The following is a 15,962-nucleotide window of genomic DNA, read 5'->3' as shown; positions in this document are numbered from 1 at the left end:
AACGTAGGGTATTACGTTACACTGGCGGCCCGAACATGTATAAATCTATGTGTCTTGTGCCTTGCGTTACCATCAAGTTCATGATCTTGTGATCCTCTCTACCTACAAATTAACCATTTAGGTACCCCTAAGTGGATTGCCGGTCACTAAATCCGACAGTTGGCGCACCAGGTAGGGGTGATCGTCAGATCCTCTTAGTGAGCTTGATGGCAGATTTATCACCACTTACATCTATATCGTCGTGTTATCGGGCTGATTTGGCAACTTGGCGAGATTTGTTCCGCTCAGTTGCTAGTCTCGTTGATCCGGCATGGCAGTGTGGGTCCCTGTGCGGCGCTTCTCCACTACATGTCGACCTCCACGCGCAGTACCCTAGATGCAACCTGGCGTCGTCAGCAAGTATTGGCCCCGGCCTCGGTATGCGGGTGATTCGGCAATATTGAGGCCTTGTTTAGGGGGCGTTTGGTTCCCTTTGCTTATTTTTAGCACGTGTCACATCGAATGTTTAGGTACTAATTAGGAGTATTAAACGTAGATTATTTACAAAATTCATTACATAAGTGAAGGCTAAACGGCGAGACGAATCTATTAAGCCTAATTAATTCATCATTAGGAAATGTTTACTGTAGCAACACATTGTCAAATCATGAACTAATTAGGCTTAATAGATTCGTCTCACCGTTTAGCCTCCACTTATGTAATGGGTTTTGTAAATAGTCTACATTTAATACTCCTAATTAGTATCTAAACATTCGATGTGATGGGTGCTAAAAATAAGTCACCAGAACCAAACCAGGCCTTAGTTACCCTAAAATCCCAACTTTGACACTATGCAAAAAGAAGATTCCCCATCACATCAAACTTGCGGTACATGCATGGAGTACTAAATGTAGACGAAATCAAAAACTAATTGCACAATTTTGTTGTACTTTGCGAGACGAATCTTTTGAGCCTAATTAGTCAATATTTGGACAATAATTCACAAATACAAACGAAACGCTACAGTATACTACAGTGTTGGCACAGTGATTTTGGTTGTCCAAAATCGGACAACTAAGCAGGCCCTGACTTTGGCGCATAGCGTGCGTATTGGATGGATCAGAATATGTCAGGGAAGATTCTCTTGCTGTTATATTATTATTCTATATTCAATCTGGGAGCTCTTTTATTTCTATGGCCGACTAAGATTATATTAATCTCCTTTCTCCTCTAACTCACGTTACATACTACGCATGCATGGATGCATGCATGGAACGACAATATGGCGGGCAACTCAGCATCAATCAAGCTTGGCGACTTGGCGGCAACGTCCTTAACCGCAACCATGCTTCCTCGACTCTCCACCGACCACGACAAACTAAGACAATGCCCAGAGGCTCCTTAATCCTAAACGCAAAGATGACACGCGGGTTCTCTGATTCGACCATGAATCAAGTTAAGTCATATATTCAATTAAATATTTACGGCTTCCGTATATCTCAACACGTCCCGACTTTTCTATGTCTCCACGACTTCCGCCGACCACCTCAGTCACACCCCGACTACTTATACAGGTTGATCCGTCCACTACACGGGCAGTCGAAGCTGCGCCCTACGAGTGCCCAGCGCACGCTCTCACTTTCCCGCACAGTTCCGACTATTTTGCGGCTTGTCCATCTCTCTTAACAGTTGCTAAAGTACTCGGATAGCACACGCTTTAATCCATGAAACCTCGACTCATCTTGTGATGCCCTGTCTACAAGCTTGAGATCCGCTCTCAGCAGATTGCTGGCTAACCAAGACTAGGTGCTTAAACGTAACATGCTAACTACCCGAGGAAATTATGTAGCCCACAAGAGCAGAACGCGCAAGGATTTACTTTTACGTTGATTAAACTTCCGAGTCATTCAATTATTAAATATTCTACATTGTGCTATATAATGTTTGCATTGTCCTTTTACAGTTCAGAAACTACTCGACGAGCCTCATGCCACTCGGCCGACCTCTCAGGCTCGGGGGCTGGGTGCGGGAGACGACTTGGCGTGCCTACTGCCGCTCGGACGACCTCTTAGGCTCAAAGCGAGAGGTGACTTGGCGTGCTTTTGCGGCTCGGACGGCTCCCGGGCTCGTGGGTTGGGCGCAGAGACGATTCGGCCGGCTCCCCAGCTCGGGGGTTGGGCACTACAGATGACTCGGCATGCCTCCTACCACCCAACCGACCTCCCAGGCTCGGAGGCTGGGTGCAGGAGGCGACTTGGCGTGCTTCCGCGGCTCGTCCAACTCCCAGGCTTGGGGTGCGCGCCACAAACGACTCGGCGTGCCTCCTGCTGTCGACCATACATCCCCGGGCCCACCAGATGATATGTATGGACCCACTCAAGGGGACGTACTCGAGACATATCAGGACATAAAGACTACGCTACAGAGCAACGTAGACTACATGGAACTCCTGAAGGACTAGCCGGAATACAAGGAAACTACTCTGCCGAGTTAGAGTAGGACTCTGTAGTCTTATCCGACTAGTACTCTTGTACTAAAGACTACCCTGTAACCCTGCTCCCCCGATAGATAAGGGCGGGCAGGGAACCCCAATCGAATACAAGCATACAACATACAGGATGTAAAGTATTACGTGATCTAGCGGCCCGAACCTGTCTAAATCTTGTTCCTGCGTCACCATCGACTCCTTGATTTCGGCGACACCCACCAACAAAAACACTATCTCGGGTACTCCCTTGATAGGTTGCCGGGTATAAAACACCGACACCTGCCACCAGGCCGACCTCCCAGGCTCGGGGGCTGGGTGTGGGAGGCGACTCGGTGCGCTTCCGCGACTCAGCCAGCTCCCGGGCTTGGGGTTGGACGCAGGATCTCACTAGACATGCGTCCATGGTGTTTTCTCAAGATGAAGACTACAAGATCAAGGATTTCTCTTTCAGCACTACGCAGCTTCTCGGCAACCGGATGATGAAAGCACTCGGGCGAAGTTTATCCAACTCAACATTCGTGCCGGGTTACCGCTCAACTCCACACCGCTCGGGGGCTTGACAATTATGGATACCTGGGTACCCTCATGGAGGGCCCAGCCGACCACTAATAGGTCGGCCCAACTTGATGAAGAAGGCAGAATCTAGGGCTTCCCACAAGCAGTTGTAATCCGACTAGATCTCATATATATATCTTATATATAGTAACCGACTAGGAGTCCTGCCATGTAACCCTACCCCTCGGAGTATATAAGGGGAGGTAGGGGTACCCCTAGGAGGACAGTCAATCCCTCAACACAACAACTAACACCCGAGCGCAGGGCACAATACAATCCTCCCAACATAGAACGTAAGGTATTACGCTACACTAGTAGCCCGAACTTGTATAAATCTGTGTCTTGTACCTTGCGTTACCATCAAATTTATGGTCTTGCGATTCTCTCTGCCTAACAAATCAACCATATGGGTACCGGTTACTAAATCTGACATGTATTTTTGCACAATACAACGTCAACGTGCAGCATAGGAGCCTGTTCGCTTCAGCTTATTCAGCCGGCTTATCAGCCACCAAACAGTGTTTTCCTCTCACAACAAATCAGCCGTTTCAGCTTTTCAGCCGTTTCAGCTTATAAGCCGGCTTTTCAGAACGTCCATCTGCCTAGTATTTCTAAAGACCGAATCTTGCCTCCAAGATCGGCTATCTCATTGGGCCACGTCGCTGTTAATTATCAGCCGCCGGATCTTCCATCTACCACCGAAACCAGGGTTCAGGCGTGGACAGGGTCACAGGCTCTCGACGTTTCGAGTTCGCCGTCGCTGACTCCTCACGTCGCAGCCTCTCGATGGAAGAGCGCTGCTGGGCGTGGAGACGCGGAGCAAAGGAGAAGTTTGCCTGGTCCAATGGCGTAAGCTTTCAGCAGGCCTGACAAAGACACTGACGACGGTCCTGCAATGGCCAATCTACTCGCTTGAATCAAATTAAAGAGCAAGACACCATGCGGATACCATGAACGCATGAGCTGCTAGACAGCAGCCTCGTCGATCGCAACCTGTTTGACAGAATGATAGAATGAGCAGTCATTTCTTTTCCTTGCCCGTGGCTTTCTTTTTTTTTTCCAAGTAACTCTGCATTTTTTATTTTCCATTTGGAATGTAATCCGATGAAGGAGCTGACAAGAATGTATATATTTGTTTAACAAGGATGTATACAAATATTATCCCCATCTAATCCTCTATATTTATCTACAAACAAAAATTCTTTACTGGATTAGAAGGGGAGAATAAGAGCACGCCAACGGCGCGCCATTTAGCTTGTCATACTAACCTTGTTTCATACATAAACCATACTAGATCTATGTGCCTGTGCCCTTGCAATAGAACTTCCTGTCTCGCCTATTCAACAAAGAAAAATAGTCAAGACAAGTCACTGAGATTTAGTTTAGTTCAAGAATATTATATTCACCTTGAGCTTTGTAATCGAGCACTAACATTTTGAATCATACATTTGTAGTATAGGAGGGTGTGATATTTCTAAATCATGGTTAGCAGAACAAATTATCCTATTACAAAGGTCAATGCAAATTCGATCAACCATGGCTTTTCAACTTGTTAGTACCCCATATTTTCATTGCTAAAAGTATATCCATACTAAATAGAAATTACATGTCAGTGATCATTAGCTTATATTATTATCAAAAGTGAATATTGATCTGCCAATATTTTTAATGATTTGCGGTGTACTTCCATATGCTGGCACATGACTACATGAGCAAGCAAATATTTAGTTACTCATTCGTGTCAAATTTAGAGATGTCACTCGTATAAGATCAAATCAATCTTCAAGTCACATCAAACAAGGCTGGCCACTCCAACGAGGGCGCAACAAAGCTGCGCCAGGTTTCTAGTATATATCTGTCTCATATCTCAAAATTTCAGAGCCTCCTATCTAGATGATGTTTGCACCATTTATTAGAAGATTCTTCGGTTTTCATTTTCTTTTACAAAAATCATGTATACATGTTTGATAGATTGTTTTTGTGTGATATCACCAAAACTCATGGGAATTATTAGACATGAGCGCTTAATTCTGCGTATACTATTGCAATCAATTTTTTTCATATAAAAATATCTCTTACACGACATCCTTAAGTAGGCCGCTTTAGGTGTTACTCTTAATTGGTTTGATCGTAATGGCTTTAAGATCATTTTAATGCAGCATCATATCTTCCAAGACCACAAGTAGTAACATGAACCAAAAGAAAGCATACTTGTAGGTACATTGGTGTTAATAATCAATTAAAAATATTTGTGTCAAATTGTCAAGTAAATAAATACTACCATATACTTGGAGCATTCTTAGCTGAAAGTGATTCTTCTCTAGGAAAACCCAACAAAAAAGCATGATTGTGTAGTTAGGTGAATTGGAAAAAAAAAAGTGTGTTGTAGCTCATAGCACCGTACCCTAATGAGCTTCTCATAAATACTTCATGAAATAGGAGTGATTTTCTACAAACCCGCAAATGGCACTAGCTCTCCTTAGAATCACACCAGGAGCTCTGATTTAGGCCCCTACCTCATGTTGCAAAGAGTGCAGGATGAGAAAAGTAGCATACAAAATATCTTCCCCGCGCGGCGCGTACTAACTAATAAAAAGAAACAGGGAAGTAGTATGTTGCACGCAAAACCAATGCTTCTGTAAGGGTTTGTCTTGCTGTTAAGCACATGTATATGTCATGTAAGTACCGTGCGATTTACTCTTCTTGTGAGTTGTGAATATAGCCTATAGGTGTCTTGGTGAAAATTGCACCTACGTTCACATTTTCCCAAATAACCCTGTAAGCAAAGCACCAATTTTCATCGCAGGACGCAGCATGAGAACCTATCCAGTACTCCCAATCCACAAAAGCACCCTAAACGTGCAGCAAAATCCATTCAAAAATATGAATGGATGCATCTTGTGATCTTCTGGCATCATAAAAAAATTGAAACAAAAAAGAGAAATCAGCGATTCAACGGGTGCGGGTCCAGAGATGAACAGGTGGAACCCACACTATTAAAGTGCTAATTTCACTTTTTTTTGTATTTTCTTGCACAGATTTTTGTTACGTTAAATGCATGCATATTTTTAGTTGAATTTTACGTGCACGTTTTGATCGGGTTTTTAATTTTTTTTAGCGCGGGGGTACATGAAGGAGTGGGAGCACCACATATGTTCTCCGGGACGCATGGGCTAAAGATGACGCCCCTGCACACGTCTCTCCCATCCCACCGCCCTTCTCTCTTCGATTCGGTCATTCGGATAGGTCTGTACGGTGGCGGGCGCCGCTCCACTCGAGGACGTCGTACGAGTCGTCGAGACGTGTGGTACTGTGATGGATGCGAGAGAACGGGGAGAGAGGTCGCTGTGGTGCCTGCCGTGCATGGCGCGTCCGTCGTCGGTCGTCGGAGGGGTCGCGGCCAACCGGACCGACGCGCACGGAGGACGACAGAGGAGGAGCACGTACGATACGGCGTGACACGACCGAAAGCCACGGCCCCCCGTACGTATTCCTTTGTGCTCCATTGCTTCTCCTTAGGGGGTGTTTGGGAGGAGGAGGCTAAATTTTAACCCATGTCACATCAAATGTTTGGACACTAATTAGGAGTATTAAACCTAGACTAATTACCCAACCCCTAGGCTAAATCGCGAGATGAATCTATTAAGCCTAATTAGTCCATAATTTGATAATGTGGTGCTACCGTAACCATTCAATAATGATGGATTAATTAGGCCCAATAGATTCGTCTCGTGATTTAGCCTAGGAGTTCTACTATTAGTTTTGTAATTAGCTCATATTTAGTCTTTCTAATTAGCATCCGAACGTCTGATATGACAGGGCTAAAGTTTAGCCCCTGTCTCACAAACACCCCCTTACCTGTAAAATGAAAAACCGCCCGGTTCATTCACGTGTGTGGAGCGGAACGGTAGTTCCACTGGCACTACGTACGCACGTACGTAGTGCACGAAAGGTGCGAATCGGCGGCTCACAACAGCCAGGTGCCGTACGCGTTGCCGTTGCCGTTGCCGTTGCCGTACTGTGGCAGGCTGACAGCTCAGGACATTGACTAATTAACATCGTTGACTTGAGGAGTACCCGCAGTGTGGGAAGATCAAGTTTGGTGCTCATTGATTTGTGGTTGTGATTAGATACGATCCTGCGAATCGCCGGGGTCCGTTGCGCAGCCAAGCCGTGCTGGTAGCGTCTTTGTTACCAGCGCAAACAAAGCCTAAGGATATAATGCTATCTCAAAAGTGAAACTTGACCAAATTATCACTGGTAGTGGGTAACTTGTGCGATTTGTCAGTAATGGGCATATGCACCTCTAACCCTATTTTGCACATCTCCAGTTTCGAGATTTAGATTTGGAGTTTGCACAATAAAATAAAGTGGTTGAAATATATATAAATAAATATATGTGTGTGTCTTTTTAAATTAAAAACAATAAAAAAAACTTGCTAAAACAAACACATACTCCGGGCATGATGACCATTTTGGCACACAGAAATAAAGTACATACGAGTTTCCACGAGCGGCGGTCAAATTTTCCCGTGAGAATCCAAGGAAATCCCCGTGTTTAGATTAGAGGCTAATGTTCCTAATTAAAAGAAGAGAAGGGTGCATGAGAGGTTAGGTATCGTTTTCACAAGTGTACTAGTAACCTTTTGGAGAGTTGAGTGCGTCCAAGCTCCTTTTACAAGTTGAGTGGAGAGTTGACAGCAGAGCAGACCGGCCGGCCGGTTGAGGAGTACACAAGTGGCGACCCCGCGGTCGGTGGCGTAGGTCGTGCGCCCATGCCCAATTTTTGTTCCCAGTCCACACGAAAACCACGAGCGTGACCCGTCGTGGTTGCTTGTCCCGTGGCTTGGGTTAGTTGGCTCTGATATGGCGTCAGCTCTGTCCCTCATCAGCGGCCACGATCTACCGACGCCGGAGCGGCGATCGGAGCCAACTAACCGAAGCCACCATGTCACGCTGACGCTAGCTTAGGGAAGGAGCGAGCGTGCCGACGCGGCTGCCTGCCGCGACCGCGAATGGAGGAGGCGACAGCAAAGTACGCGCGGCCCATTTGTGTCTAGGAAATCTTTCTGAAAACATCTGTGGATCGGCCGCCGAATGCCGCCGTGTGTCATTGCTGTACTAGTACTGTGCAAGCGGGGTCGGAGCAGGTGGCCCTGGTCGTACGCGTGCGTGCAGCACAGAGAAAAGGTCGTTTAGAGCAACTCTTGGGAGCATGTGTAGGAACTAGGAACATGAGCTGAGATGTGTGTCCTGGAGTAAACGGCAAGCTAGATCGCCGTACGAGTTTAATCCGCAGGCGGCTCAGGTTACCACCACCGGAGTTTGCCGTGTGTCGCACTAGCTAGCTAGGATTCGCGTGACGTTTGCCGTGCACGGCGTCGGTGCCGCCGGTCCACTACACTTCTACAGGGACCTTGGCCTTGTTGCATGCAGGGTTGTGGCCGGCCGGCAGGCTCGCGGTCAATGGACCGGAGCCTCGGAGGACGGGAGGAGCCCAGCCCAGCCGGCGAGGATCTAGGTAGCGTCACGTGATCAGTTGCATTGCTCGCGCTCCGATCCCCATGACAGGGACAGGTGTGCCGGGGCACCCAGTTGATCGCGGAGTGAGGACGGAGCGAGCAGCTAGCAGAGACCGCGGACCAATTATTCGAGGTCAAACTGCTGGACTGGACTACCATCAGATCAGAATCAGATCAACTGGGTGCCCGAAATAGAAATGCCCATCCGTTGCGCTTCGACCTGAACGTGGCTCGGTTACCATTCCTGTCCCCCGCCTGAGCCACACCCACCCACACATGTCACATGTGCCCACATGGCTCTTGGTCTCTGGCTGCTCAGTGCTGGAAGGTCACGATGAGATCCCATGCCGCTAGCCGATCAATCGTCGTCGAGAAAAGAAAAGAGAAACGAAGGCGTCTAACGTCTTAGTGCGGATCTTACACGCCCTAGTGCGTGTTAACGTCGTCGTTCTTGCATTAGATCATTGGATGCAAGTGCATCCGATCGAGTGCCGGAGCTACTTACCACCGTGCGCCTGATGAGTTGATCTCCGCAGGCTATGCCGCCGATGCCATCATCATTTGGCATGATTCCTCCCACGGCTCCTTTTCCTCCACGACTTTGCGTACCTGTCAAGAAGGATGGGATCAAAGGTGCGATCATACCCCTTTCTTTGGTCCGTTGCGAAAGTATCATGAGACCGACCTAACGAAAAGGTAATGGAAGTGATAGAAGCTCCACGATATGGTCAGTATCTTGTCACCAAAAAAAAAATAAAAACAAAAAACGTGCTAGACCAAACTTCAGCGTTTTCAGACACTCGTCCTATCGAGCTACTTATTGACTTCCAGTAGCACGGCCCCGTCTCCCTCACGCATGACGCATGTGTGTTAAGCTCCTGTAAAGCACGGAGCTAATCATGGCATCATGCTCTGGAACTAACAGCCATGAAAAGAGCGGGGTCGTCATGCTTGCTTCTGTACCGTCCTTGTAGTCTTGTAGACGATGATTGCCGATGCACTCCACTGCCACGGCTGCCGCTGGTATTGGGAGCAGCAGCCTGGACCAGCCCATCCATCCACATGGTCCCTGGGTGCTGGGACCCTACCCCTCTCCCTGGAGCAGCAAGCTGCCAGGCTCTGCTGGTTGCTGAAGGCCGCGGCTCGCCAGGCAGGAGCCCAGGAGCATAAGCCCGTGGGGGTAGCACCAATGCACCATGCTTCCAGCTTTATTGCAACGCCCAAACATTTGAATCGACAAGGGGTTAGTTTCAAAAAAAAATCGCAAGGGGGAGAAACAAAAGGAACGGTGGCCACTCTGAACACTGGCATATCACAATGCACATATTTCAGCAACAAATCCTTCAGTCAGGCATTTTGACCGCTGACACGGAATTTTCAGGCACAGCAATGTAGGAATCAACAAGGATGTCAGGAGTGATAGTGCAAGAAACCCAATATATCAGACGTTGTTTGCATCTATACATTCCACACTGATACATCGCTGTTAGCAATTTAGAACTTAGAAGCTACAGTCATCCCACTCAGCTAGCTGGGAAGAAATTTCTACGGTCTCCCTGAACTAACCTGCATGCTACCCCATTGCTCGTGACCTCATGTTAATCTTCAGGCATGCATCATCACTGCGTGGATGGCACGATCCATCAGCTTGCTTGCCCAGACAACCCTGACAAACGGCAAAGGATCTTTTCAACTTTGCACAAACCAACGGTGCTGCAGGAAGGGGTCAAACGAGCAACTCTACCACTACCATGCACGCCAAAAAAGAAACTGGGGTGGCCTGCCATTTGGATTTTGGACGTCCACCACATAGTCACATAGTGCTCACTGACCAGCTTCCATCACTAGCACCAAAGGATCCTTCAAACTTCTGACATGTTGTCTTGCTGATAAGGATGTTGCCTTGCCTGTCCTCTCAAAAGCAAGTGCGCTAAGCCCCCACCGATACTAAGATCTCTAAGCTTTTCCTGACTTCTAGACTATATCCACTAATGCATGCAGTGAGATTAGACTAGGCTTATCCACCAGATATGATGGCTCATGAGATGATTAACCGGACGATCTTTCCCAGGTACTGGAAGCATTTAGCAGCTTCTTTCAAGCACAAGTTCCTATCCTTCCGAGTCCAGTGCTGCACAGGAGAAGCACAGGGCTACTCAGACAAAATTTCCAAGAAAACAGGAAAATTGTTATGTAGCACGTACCTTGCTAAGCTCATTAAGCTTCTCCCTAGCATCTTTCAGCAGAAGTTCAGCATCAGTGTCCCATTTGCAAAACTCCAGCTCCCTTCCATCCAGAATTTTATCGCGGATCTATTACAAATCAATGTATGTTTTTGTTCAGAGTTCCTAATTCCAAGACACTATATGCTTGGAGACCTAATTCCAAGACACTATATGCTTGGAGAGCATGAAGAGCTGTACAACCCAAACGGTAATTGGTAAAATGGTGGTATCCAGTACCATGGTGATGGGGGATTTTTTTTTTTGGTGGGGGGTGGGGGAAGCTTGCATGGAACCATAGGTGGAACTCAATGGGGGCTCCCAGACACCAGCAGACCTGTACTTTGTTAAATTGCACATCAGGTGCATACAATGCACCAAATGGCTAATGTACCCTTACCAGCAACCCAGCATGTGGCCCACCCAAACTTGGGCCTGCCTCATATAGATGCAGGAACGCAGGTGCCCCTGGGTTCACACGGCCCAGTTAGGTGTTTTGCACTATCCTAGACCCCTAGAGTCACCCCTTTAAGCCTCCATCTCCATAGTTTCTACCTTGAGGAATCGAGTTCTCATTCAGAAAACCTAGATTCTTCCTCTAGGTAAAAACCTCAACCCTAGTGTTTTAATGTCTCAACAAATGCTTCTTTGCAACCAGGTGTGTGGGCGGGTGGGGGGATTGGCATTTCTTCAACTACGTCGCGAGGGTACAGATACCTAAATAACTGAAAATCAGAGGGACCCAATCATTTCATAACAAATGCATAACTGTACCTACACAGATTAAAACCCCTCTTAGTCACAGTGTCTCTGATTGGCTAAAGACCCTTCTGTGAAGTTTCTCTTCCTGTTTTTTTACCTCAGTTTTTTATTTATATAATAAATGTATTTCACTAAAAAAATGTATAACTGCAATCTCTGCATTTTTAATATATTGGCAATGTTATGGAAAGCGACATTAAAGTTGAAAAGCAATGGTAATGGAGATTTTATCAGGTGCAAGAAGTTACCTTGTTGCCTATTGCCACACCACCAGTTACATGAGCAAAATAGATATTGTAATAATGGGAGAGGAATGCAGGGGCGTTGCTCTCAGCCAGTTCAGTCAGATAAGTTGCATAGGTTGATCCTAAAGTACTTGGCTCTGGAATTTCAACCCCTTGTTCTCTGAACCACTCTAAATCTTTTGAAATGCTAGCTGAACGCTCCAAACCACTTTTCCTGAAGTAAACATCTGAACAAACATTAAATTAATTATGTGAGTAATTAGCTGTCATTTTTGTTTTATTAATTTGACATTTTTTTCCTCAGGAGCTAGAGCCAGTTTGCAATACTGTAAGCTATGATCTTTCAACTTAGACACTATAATGTTTGTAAAAGCCACATACAAATGATGCATCTTGAAGCATTTAATTGAGGCGTTTGACAGACAACATGGCACACTTGTTGGTTCATGATAGTTTTCAAACAATATTTACTTTTCTGTGAAATCCAAGCAAGAAAATTGACTACAACATGTGCATTTATGGAGATGCACAAGATTAGCTACATGCTAACGCCCTCATCGTGTTCTTACCATTATGGTCTGTCGTCTCCATTTCAGAGCAGCCAGGGCCGTACAGTGGCCAGAGCAGCATGTGAGCTTGTTCAGGGCCCCCAAAAATTGGGGGCTCTAAATCTCCATTTAGTACTAATTAACTGAGTTTAATTAACAGAAAAAGGGAAAAGGAACGAGCAAGGAAGGCCCAGCAAATTGGAAAGCCCACTCTGATGTCAATAGGCCCATCGCTCCACCAGATGCTTGACCGATGACCTCTAACGCTGACTTCCGTGTGTTGCCATTTTAGTTTCTCTCAATCTGGATCAAACCTACACCAGTTCCTATTGCGTGCCGAGTCGCCGACGCCAGTAAGCGCTGGGACACAGGGCTTTCTTGGTGCCACACTGCCATTTAGGGCTCCATTATGTATTTTGTACCAGCCCCTCCAATTTGTAGGTATGGCCCTAAGAGCAGCCTAATGGAATTGATATCTTCCAGAGGACACTACAAAACTTGAATAGAAGGAGCAAGCTGCATAGAAGTCACTACACAGCCAGAGGGCAGAACTACAGAGCATGTCACATTTCATTGCTCAGACCTCATAACGGATCATACACCAACTGCCAGTGCACACACCAACATAGAAATGTATTCATTTCCAGAGATGTGACAGTATCACATTTTAATTAACTATCCAAACTTATAATAATGCTGTCCGATTTATCACAAGTTTGGGTTTGAATACCACACAGGGCTACAAACTGAACCCTGGGATATGTCAGCACGTTACATAGTTTGCAGCACATCTCTAATTTGGCATTACAAAAGGCATTCCTACCATCAAATATCTGCATTTCCGCCACGCCAAAGGTACCTTATCACATTCCTCTCGTGAAAAGAGAAAATGTACGGTAAAACCTAATACAACTAGAAGTGCAAAAGGGACAAGATAGTTCCCAGCCATCTGCTCGACCGAAAGGCTCAAATAGAATCAGAGCAAAAGAAAGAAAAAGGATGTTGAACATTTTCCCTTAGATTTCGGAGTAGAAGTCAGATAGTCCACCAGACATAGGGAAAGGCACAAGATCTGAGCTATCCAGGAAATACATCATATAGGATCCGGATACTATCCAGTCCATGTGCCACCAATCTAGCAACTCCCCCAACACCCATGGGCTATAGTGTGGCTCTAACATGTATAGAGGTATGGACAACTACATTGGAACGGTAATAAGTTCCTATAAAAAAGAAAAGCAACAGGTTATAATACTAAATCATTCAGTTGATTGCTTATAGAACTTCCGAGTCTTGTTAAAAAATATGGCGCTATCACCGACTGGTCACCCTATGCCCCTATATTGCTTGTTAAAATTATCATGTGGTTGCATTCTGGGCATGCGCCATGTGGGATATTTGAATGTTATCACATAGTGATATATATAGCTGTTGTTTTCAATCAATATTCGGATAACTATTCATTGTTGAAAGTTGAGACAATCTACATTTGTGATGGAGACTATCATTTGAATTATCATCAATCATGTATTTTAGCTCTGTATTTGTGATTGGCACTAAGCATTCGTATTTATACCCCGCACTATCACGGTATTGAGGAAAAATGCAAGATAAGATATGGCCATATGGGATGAGAGTTACCCATTTGTATCTGCTCCGAATTCATCCTAAACAGAACATATATTTGACTAGCAGTATTTCTCGATAGATAATGACACAATCTTATCACATCAATGTACCAGTAAACATACCATTATCCCAATGCAACCAGCATATACCTCAAATCAGTGAATCACAGCTACAAATCCACTCAGCGACAGAAATTCTAATCGCGAAAATCACGCTGTCGCTCCAGAACACGAATTGTCAAAAATTGAACTAGGAGCAGAGAACGAGGAAGAAAAATTGTGACTCACAGGCGACATCGGTGGACTCGGCGACGACCCGCTCGATGGTGTCGAAGACAAGCTTGCTGTCCACCAGGTACAGCACGAACCCCTCCATGCTAGGCATCCACTCCCCTTCCACGAGCTCGCCGTCCTCCTCCTTCTCGTGCTCCTCCTTCACCCCGCCATCGTCGCCGTCGTTGTCGTCGTCCTCCGACGCCGACGCATCCGCATCCGCATCCGCCCCCGCGTCCGCGTCCTCCGCCCCCGGCTCGTCCTTGATGGTGGTGCGCTTGCGGTTGCGGAGGCGCATGGCGACGAATCGCATCTCCTCGGCGACGCCCACCGCCTGGCCGGGGTACTGCTTCGGGTACCGCTGCGGCTTCCGCTTCGCCTCCTGCGGCGGCGCAGGCGCCTCCGCAGCTGCCGGGGGCGAAGGGGAGGGAGAGCAGCGGGCGACAGTTAGGGCTAGGGTTCCGGCCCTGGGAGTGCGGAGAGAGAGGAACGGAGCCACTCGTCGGGGTGGAGGCGGCGCGACCGCCGAGGCGGCGGCGACGACGACGAGCGGCATGGGTTTAAGGGGCGGCCGGGCGGGTTATCCGTTACCCAAGCTCCGGTGACACGGCGTGCCGCAATAAACTCTGTACTATTTGCCTTTACGCCTTCGCCGGGCGCTTACGTATTTTTGTTACTGAGAGATCGAGCTGTGCTGCTTGCTGTAGTGCGAAGACAATATCATAGCTATACTTCCTCCGTTCCAAATTGTAGATTATTTTAATTTTTCTAGAAATATACATTATAAAAGCTAAAATGATCAATAATTTGGATGGAGGAAGTAGCAATTTGAAGTCTGAAGTTGTACTGCAATACAAAATGTTCATGAGAGCAGGTCAAGCTCTTGACTATAAGACAAGCCACAGCAGCTCCTAATAGCCAAGCCATACAACGGTAATCTTCTTGCTTGTCTCCACTTAAACGTAAAAGTATTTTCTATTCTTTATGGGTCCCAACGTACCATCTGTTTTCCAATCATCTCGCGCCACCTCGTCTTATGTAGGCACTTGCTCCATGCAAAATTACTGCCGTGCGTTGGAGTCTGTGACAAGGTGAGGGCAGTCCCAATGGGACATTGATGATAGTTTCTATCCCTCTTAATTGTCATGCCAACTAAGCAATTTGCTGATGTGGCAGTAGATTTATTATGGAGAGAGAGAAACCATTTCTTAGAGAGGAAACCAAGTCCTCACGCGCACCGATGAGCCAAGAAACCAGCGAATCTGCATTGGGGAGACCCAAGTAGTTTCTTCTTACTTATTGCCGGATCCTTTGCGCTTGCACCGCTGCTACCCATCACTCGAGCTCCTTTACATGATGCACAGAGGATCTGGTACTAGAAGGGAGAATGATTGGTTGGATTTTTGTTTAGACTCTAGATAAAAAAGTTGCATTGTGAAGAATGATTTCTTGATACAATATCCTAGACTATGGAAACTAGGTTGGTTTCTCCCATTGGGACTGCCCTGATCGACGCATGGAGCGCCAAGCTCCCTTCTCTCATCCCTCTCCCTTCCAGCTCGACACATGATGCTGGTCTATTGGGCGATAAGCTCATTATGGACCTGCTCTGACAAATTGAGATATATATGGTTTTTTAAAATGGTGTTTACGATATGATCCTTTCTTGAAATAGAGAAAAAATTACTCAAAATAGGATACGTGCAACCAAATTATCTGGTCGATTGGAACTCTGGTTGT

General features: G+C 46.4%; 1 protein-coding gene across 1 annotated transcript; it reads right to left on the bottom strand.

The window, feature by feature from the left end:
• Nucleotides 1–9,961: 9,961 nt before the first annotated feature.
• On the bottom strand, nt 9,962–14,845 carry LOC117840392 (probable inactive heme oxygenase 2, chloroplastic). Its single transcript, XM_034720898.2, has 4 exons — nt 14,238–14,845; nt 11,777–12,000; nt 10,749–10,856; nt 9,962–10,675 (listed from the first exon to the last, which is right to left on the bottom strand). The coding sequence occupies exons 1-4, from the start codon at nt 14,776–14,778 to the stop codon at nt 10,583–10,585; spliced, it is 966 nt and encodes a 321-aa protein (XP_034576789.1). The 5' UTR covers nt 14,779–14,845; the 3' UTR covers nt 9,962–10,582.
• Nucleotides 14,846–15,962: the final 1,117 nt, after the last annotated feature.

This window comes from Setaria viridis, chromosome 9 (genome assembly GCF_005286985.2).
Source record: "Setaria viridis chromosome 9, Setaria_viridis_v4.0, whole genome shotgun sequence".
Lineage (NCBI taxonomy): Eukaryota > Viridiplantae > Streptophyta > Magnoliopsida > Poales > Poaceae > Setaria > Setaria viridis.
This window is presented reverse-complemented; position numbering and strand designations above follow the sequence as displayed.